Below are 8,304 nucleotides of genomic sequence, written 5' to 3'. Positions count from 1 at the left end.
TAATAATAATAATAATAATAATAATAATAATAGAATTGCAGCACAGAAAAAAAGAAACCAAATGGATATCATAAATATTTATAGGCTAGTGCACCCCCCAAAAAGCACAATATACTTTCTTCTCCATTTTGTATGGAATGTTCTCCAGAATAGATCACATTTTAAGACACAAGGCAAGCATCAATAAATTAAAAACCACAGAAATAATACAAAGCATCTTTTCCGACCACAATGCTACAAAATTAGAAATTAATAATGAGGATAAATATGAAAAAAATATACATTTGGAAGCTGAACAACACCTTGCTGAACTTGAGTGCATACTAGAAGAAATAAAAAATAAAATAAAAAAGTTTCTTGAAATAAATGACAATGAAAACACCATTTTACCAAAACTTCTGGGAAGCAGCCAAAGCAGTAATCATAGGTCAATTTATAGCAATAAGCAAACACATTAAAAGACAAGAAAAGATGACCACTGACTCTTTAATCCAAAAAATTAAAAAAAGAACAGCAAGAAAACCCTCCAAAAAAATGAAATTCTAAAAATTAGGGCAAAAAGAAATAGAAAACAGAAAAACAATTTAAACCATCAACAAAACAAGGAGTTGGTTTTTCAAAAAGGTCAATAAAATTGACAAACCACTAGCAAAACTAACAAAAGAAAAAAAGAAAAGACAGAAAAAATCCAAGTAAGAGATGAAATAGGCAAGGTAGACTTCTCCCAGACTCATTCTATGAAGCAAACATATCTTTTTACCAAAACCAGGTTAAGACACCACCAAAATAGAAAACTACAGGCCAGTATCTCTCATGAACATAGATGCAAACATCGTGAATAAAATCTGGGCTGATAGAATCCAACAATACATAAAAAAAACAACCCAAAAAAACACCATGACCAAGTGGAATTCTTAACAGGTATGCAAGGATGGTTCAACATAAGAAAAATAATCAACATAATTCATCAAATTTAAAAGCAAAGAACAAGAACGGCAAAATCCTATCAATTGATGGAGAAAAGACCTTTGAGAAAATCCAACACCCATTCCTGGTTAAAACACTCAACAAAACAGGATTATAGGGGAATTTCTTCAACATAGTAAAAAGTATATAGGCACACCCTAGAGCCAACATTGTTTTCAATCGAGAGAGATTAAAGGCATTCCCTTTAAGAACAGGAAGTAGGCAAACATGCCCATCTCTCTTATTCAATATTGTACTGGAAGTCTTACCAGTAGCAATAAGACAAAAGAAGAAAAAAAGGGATATCCAAATTGGCTAAGAGGAGGTAAAATTATCTCCATATGAAGATGATATGACAATATACTTAGAAAACCCTAAATACTCAGCAAGAATACTACTGGACATAGTTGACCAATTCAGGAAAGAGGCAGGGTACAAGATCATCACACAAAAATCAGCTGGATTTCTTTACAGTGACAAAGAGAATACAGAACTGGAGCTAAGAAAAACAATACTCTTCACAATAGCTAATATAACCAGAAGCACAAAGGACCTATTCAAAAAAACTTACAAAACATTACTACCAGAAACAGAAAGAGACCTGGAGAAATGGAAGAATATTCCTTGTTCATGGATAGGAAGACTCAATATTGTGAAAGTGACAATACTACCAAAGACAATTTACATGTTCAATGCAATCCCAATAAAAATACCAATCCCTTTCTTCAATGAGATGGAAAAGATACCCCCCAGTTTCATTTGGAATGCAAAGAGGCCCCAAAAAGCAAAGCACTCCTTAAAAAGAGAAACAAGGTAGGAGTCATCTCACCCCCTGATTTCAAATTGTACTACACTCGTGGTCAAAACAGCATGGTACTGGTACAATGACAGACACACAGATCAATGAAATAGGATTGAGAATCCAGAAATCAGCCCATCTACCTATGGTCAACTGACTTTTTGACAAGTAGATGGAATTAGTTAAATGGAGAAATGACAGCCTTTTAAACAAATGGTACTGGCAAAACTGGAAATCTGCAGAAAACTCAAGCAAGACAAAAACCAACTCAAGGTGGATCATGGACCTAGGACTAAACCAAGGACTATAAACTTCATTAGAGAAAAGTTTGGAAGAACTCTAGAAGTCCTAATCCACAACATAAGCAGTATTCCAAGGATCCTCAAAAATCTACAACCAGGAAAGGATAAAATAGATGAATGGGACCTTCTAAGAATCAAATCCCTATGCACATCCAAAAACTTCTCCAGCAGGGTAAAAAGGGAAGCCAGAGACCGGGGGGAAAAATATTTGGTAATGACGTGTCAGATAAGGGACTTATATCTAGAATTTATAAAATACTCGAGCACCACAACAAGATAAAGGTAAACAACCCAAGTAAAAAATGGGCACAAAATATGAACAGACACTTCACCAAAAAATACATTCAGATGGCAAACAAACACATGAAGAAATGTTCAAAATCCCTAGCTCTAAGAGAGATGCAAATAAAAACAACTATGAGATATCATCTCACTCCAATAAGAATAGCAAAATTTAACAAAACACAAACAACAAAGGCTGGTGAGGTTGTGGAGAAACTGGAACCCTTATTCACTGCTGGTGGGAGCGTAAAATGGTGCAACCACCAGCAATTCCACTACTGGGAATATATCCCAAAGAAACCATAATCGCCACCCAAGTATATATATATATATGCATGTCCATGCTTATCGTGGCTTTGTTCATGATAGCAAAGAGTTGGAAACAACCCAAGTGCCCACAAACAAATGAATGGATAGAGAAGCTGTGGTATGTACATAGAATGGAATATCATACTGCACTGAAAAACAAGGAACTCATGAAATATTATACAAAATGGGTGACTGTGGAGGACATTATGCTGAGTGAAATATCTCAAATACTGCATAATGCCACTGTTGTAAAACAGAACTAACATCGGGATTGGCGAGAGGCTGTGAAAGATGGGATAAATTATGTATACTGTATTGAAACTCATGAGGGAAACAACTATTTAAAAGAGATATATGATTAGGTATTATTGTCATGACAGGAGTCCAGAACGAAGGCTGCAGAGTGGAGTGGTCTTGTGGGGAGGAACTGCATAACAATCAAAGAATTTTTCTTTTACTTTTCAAAAAGAAGAGTGAAAGGGGCCAGGGGTGTGCGTGTGTGGGGTGGGGGCAGGGAGGTAAGTGCAGCAATGAATGAATGGAAATCGAAAGTCTCTGTTAAGTTTCATTAAAATTAATAATAATAAAAAGAAAATATAGGTGAGTGATTGGTCTTCCCACATTTCAAAGACTTATTACTTTACATAAAATATCATTATATATTAATTGTTGTTGCGTGCCATCAAGTTGTGTGACCCAGAAGCAGGTTTTCCAGAGGGGTTAAATTCCATGGGGAAAGACTGCCTATCATTCTCCCATGGAGCAACTGGTGGATTCCAACTGCATGCTTTTGGTATTGCAGCAGTTTGTTACCACCAGGCCACCTCAGCTGGTGGTCGAGAATATGAAATACCATCACATGTTAGATACTTCTTTACTCAGAGTAGCTGACTACATGAAGACAAGATCTGAATCAAGAATTTGTTTTTAAATCTAAACACACTTTGCTTTTAATTCTGAAGTAATCTCAGAAATATTCAATGTTTTGTTCACTTTTAAGTTTTGACTTAGCATTCTCAGCAGGCTTCAGGAACATAAATTCAAGTAAAAATTTTAAATGGAGAACCATACAGATTTGGCATATTTACATAATAATGCCAATTGTGATTGGATTTCAACACCTCGAATGAGCTTTTAGAATATCAAGAAACTACAAAATTGAGATGTTTTATTCTACTTTTATGAAGGCAAAAAGTATCTGATTTTCATACTCTGATATGTTTTCATATGAAAAAAAGATAAAAACAAAACATTTACTCTTGCCTGTTTTTTATCTATAGAGTCAAATCCAGCAATTTTGTTTCCTTTTGTATCAATCAAGGATCCCATAGGCTCACAAGTGATGACATCACATGTCTGTTTAGGCAAAGGTAGCAATTGTTGAACTTTGTCAATGCTCTCAGACCGCTTGTCTCCAAGCTCTTTCTAAAATAAAAAGGCAGAGAGAGAAGTAGAACAGCAATTACTCTGAAAGCAAACTTCACTAGGAAGGAAGTTCCCCTTTGAAACATTTCCTTTACTATATAATTAGTTCTATAACTGTGAATATTGTCTAGGAAACGTCTCCAAAGCAGATGGAAGAATGTGTTTCATTTCTTCTATTTAAATAGCAAATAGAACACACATAAAGGCACACTCGTTACACAAGAAACTTCACAGTGCTGAGATGACAAAAAAGCCAGCCAAGTCTTCACTTCCAGATGGCTAGAGCTGAAGCGTGGAGGGACACTTCTGCACCCAGGGTCAAACTACAAGGTAACTGTTGGCTATTTTATTGGTAAGGCAGTCAGATATATGGATTTTCTTTACTGCTGTTGGTTTGCATTTATTTCTAAGGTTTTGGTAGTATCTAAATAAACTCAATTTAGCAAAATCAATAAAAATGGCTTTCCATTACATGTACCAGTCCAGGCAAAGTTTTAATCTAATTACAGCATTTTGCACATTCATTTGATTGTGGATTTTTAATGTTCCGTAAAAAAAATAAACATTTTGTAAATATATGTATTTTTCAAAGATAAGCCTGAAGATTATGTGCTTATAATTATGAAGTACTGACAAACTTAAAAATCATACATGACCAATTTAATTCATAGTAAATTAAGTTTGATGCAACGGATAATTTAGTGAGTAATAAAATAAAAGCACTACCATAAATTCTTAACAATTTGAGTACCTAAGGTAAGTAAATTACAAACTTACTTTGAGTTTCTTTACTAAATTCATGTATGCACGTTTATTCTCCTCAGATCCTCCTGGGGATACATTTGATAGCTCAGAGGCTAATGTTCCATTGATTAAAACACCCAGCATATCCAGAACTGTTGTAAATAATTCACTAAAATGAAATAAATAGTTATTTTTATCTTAAAGCAAACTCAAAATATACCTCATTAAACATTCAAGCCACAGAAATTGTACAGGTAAGTAAGAAAACAAGATGTAGAGGAATTTTAGGCATGTCGTTAGGAGAGGCCAGTCTTTAGAGAAGGATATCATAATTGGAAAGCTGTCGGGTCAGTTTAATAGAGGAAGACCCTCAGCAAGATAGACTGACTCAGTGACTGTAATGATGGATGCAAGTGTGTCGAGGTGGTGAGGATGGCACCAGATAAGGCAGGTTTCAGATCCCTTGTTGCTGAGTCATAGTTGGCTCTGTGGCACCTAACAACAATAACCAATAACATATCAAAGGCTAAGGAGCCATGGTGGCATAACAATTAAGCATTCAGCTGCTACAATAAACACTGGCAGTTCCAATCCCCCTACAGACTTCATGAGAGGAATACCTGCTCATCTGCTCCTGTAAAGATTACAATGATGCCCTAGAAACCTATGGGGCAGTTCTACTCTATCGTATTTGCTTGCTTATGAGTTGAAATTGTCTCTCCATCATCTGCATTAAAAGTTTACACTATGCAAACATGCAGTTAAAGGAATATGAAATCATAAAAACCTACTTGTTAGTGTGCATGTCAACAGTTCCTGATGTAATTATTTGAAGGAGAAGGAGGGCCCAGTCTGTTGTCCACTGGGTGCTCCTTTGTACTGTGTCAAACATTCCTCCTACCTGGCATATAAAATACAATTTTTTAAAAAAAATCATATTTGGTTAAAGAGAAAAATACTAATCCCATAACTTTATGCAGTCAAATTTGGATTATTTTAAAACCAAAATAACTCCACTTTAAAGTATGCATTATTCTGTCTTCATGTCTCTCCCATGTGTCATTTCACTTTTTTTCAGTTCCTTTATATACAGGAACGTGGTCATTAAAAGAGCAAAACAAACCAAAATAAATGGAGGAGGGTCACTCTTTGCTACAGCAGGCTCCAACATGGTCTTTCTTTTGAGGCTCATGTGAACAACTCATAAACATGCTTTTGAAGAAGGCTCAGTTCATGATGCCAGGATGTGGGAACACCTTCAATGTAAATTATAAGCAAATGGTAGGGGCTTTTGCTGTTAATTTTTTAGGATATCCACTTTTAGAATATAAACCTAGTTGAATTAAATGAGTAGTCAATAAGACAGAATATAAATTATAATAATCCAAAAGTAAGGATGGGCAGGAAACTGGGTCAGTAGGCTGACCAACTCACATGTAGGGATTAGGCTGAAAACAACTAACAAAATATCAGGCAAGCCAACATCTAGGGTAGCTTTTATGTGGGCTTCTCCATTATGAAATTCAGAGGAACTCAGAGAAATGTGAAATGACAAATGTTATGTTTCTGTGAAGCCACACAGTGGAATTTGATTTTAAATGGTCAGATAAAAAGTATGACAAGATAATAACTCAAAGTACTATTTCTGTAAAATAATACATCAAGCTAAAACTAATATCTCAAAACAGTAGAGTTCTTTAGACATAATCTTAGTAAAAACTAAGTAAGTGAAATAATAACAAAAGGCTAGGGAAGAGGATAAATCAACACCTGAAATAGGTTGACTAGAAGTCAGACCAGAAAGGAAGGCAAATAGAAAGGAAAAGTATAAATACAAAGAGTAAATAGGGGAAAGTCTCACCTAATAGTATAGTCTTTGTTTATAGTAGAAGTGGGCAGCAGGAGTTATTAACATTATTTGTGTAAATGTAATGGAGGAAAAACATTAGCTACACTGCTTACCAAGTTTAGACGAAGCTGTAATGCTTCATGCATCATCTGTCGTGCTTTTATGTCATCTTGGTATCGTTCTTCTCTCCAGTTACTTAAAATCTAAAGTAAAAAAAAATATTGTCCCCTATTAAATTTGGATTCTACTTTTACTTAATGCTTAAATCAAGCCTTATCCTGGCAGCCCGAAGCAACTTCTTCCCTTTAACAACAAAACTAAGCTAAAATTGTAAACACTATTCAGCGTTCTCATTTCCTCTATACAGACCTACATCTATAGAATCTTATTTCCATTTTTAGGTGGGAGAAACAGCTTCTAATTTAAATGCTACCTAGTCTGGAAAATACTTTAGAGAGTGATCAAATTGAACCATTAATTAAAACAAAGTTTTATTTGTAAAGTAGATTTTTCCACTAATCTTATGAAGTTGGGGACAGACAGAATTACTTTTTATACTAACCCTATATTATATTTGTAAGGGCATGATTTGAACCTTAGAAGATGAACATTTTAGATTTTTTACTTAAGCTTGCTATTTTGTGACTTATTCTTCTTGATAAAGAGAGCATATACTATCTTGCAAAAGCACAGCACTTTGTACATTAGACAAGTGGCACATAAATTTGTGAAGTAGGATACTTCTCCATTGACTCAGACGAATTCTGGGTCACTCAGGAAAAGCAAACCACAAATGGGCACCACCCCAAAATCTGATGACATGAGCAAAAAAGAATCTTGTTATGCTCTAAAGTGGAAATAAAAGAGAGTAATCTTTAAAGGAGCGAAAATTAATCATGTGTGGGAGCAATGTAGCTCCACAGATGACCAGTTACTATAAAGCATGTGACAGAAGAGAACTTCCTAAATCTCTGCATGTAGTGCAAGGCTCTCTCAATTCTGAATCAAGAGAGAAAAGCAGTTACCAAACAGGTTGCCAAAAACCTTACATTCTAATACTGGAGAAAAGAGAAGACGTGTGAAAAGTGGACAAAAAACAGGGGAAAGAGACAGTAAATGAAAGTGGTTCGATTTTAGCGTAGATTAGGGCCCCTACCTAAAGAGGTGGGATCTGAGCTGAAACTGAGAAGTGAGAGACTAGGCCATTCTTCCAAGAAAAAAGATGCCAACATACTGAAATGAAAAGGTACTCGGCAGATTTAAGAATTAAGAGCATGACTAGAGGAGTGGAGTGGGCAAGACTGAAGATGGGTTGCAAATGAGTAGAGTGGCGCACAAATACCACATCATGGAGGGTTACAAGCCTGGCTGGGATTTTTCATTCTAGTTGTAATAGGAGTATTTTAGGCATGAGAGGGACATGATGTGATTTACAATTAAAAAGAGTTACTCTGTCAGGAGAGGTGCAAGAGACACAAGTAACAAAGGTAAACACTATCACTGAACGAACACACACACACACACACACACACACACACACACACCTCAAATAATGTGATAAAAAGAATCACTTTGAAGACCTGTGTGGCATGGCCAGCCCAGGAGCATCTTCCAGCCACTGCTACCTC

At 35.5% G+C, this 8,304-nt stretch overlaps 1 protein-coding gene across 1 annotated transcript in view; it reads right to left on the bottom strand.

Moving 5' to 3' along the window:
- The window catches only part of MED12L (mediator complex subunit 12-like), a 576,790-nt gene that overhangs the window by 58,180 nt on the left and 510,306 nt on the right, over window positions 1-8,304 (bottom strand). Inside the window, exons 32-35 of the mRNA XM_006900063.1 lie at window positions 6,790-6,879; window positions 5,619-5,728; window positions 4,861-4,996; window positions 3,922-4,083 (exon numbers count right to left, since the gene is read on the bottom strand). Coding sequence (XP_006900125.1) covers window positions 3,922-4,083; window positions 4,861-4,996; window positions 5,619-5,728; window positions 6,790-6,879 — 498 coding nt within the window. The remainder of the gene's footprint in view (window positions 1-3,921; window positions 4,084-4,860; window positions 4,997-5,618; window positions 5,729-6,789; window positions 6,880-8,304) is intronic.

The sequence above is a fragment of the Elephantulus edwardii genome, unplaced genomic scaffold, assembly GCF_000299155.1.
Source record: "Elephantulus edwardii isolate Elephantulus edwardi_28Jun2011 unplaced genomic scaffold, EleEdw1.0 scaffold00272, whole genome shotgun sequence".
Taxonomy (NCBI): domain Eukaryota; kingdom Metazoa; phylum Chordata; class Mammalia; order Macroscelidea; family Macroscelididae; genus Elephantulus; species Elephantulus edwardii.
The sequence above is the reverse complement of the archived record's forward strand: the minus strand, read 5'-3'. Positions and strand labels throughout refer to the sequence as shown.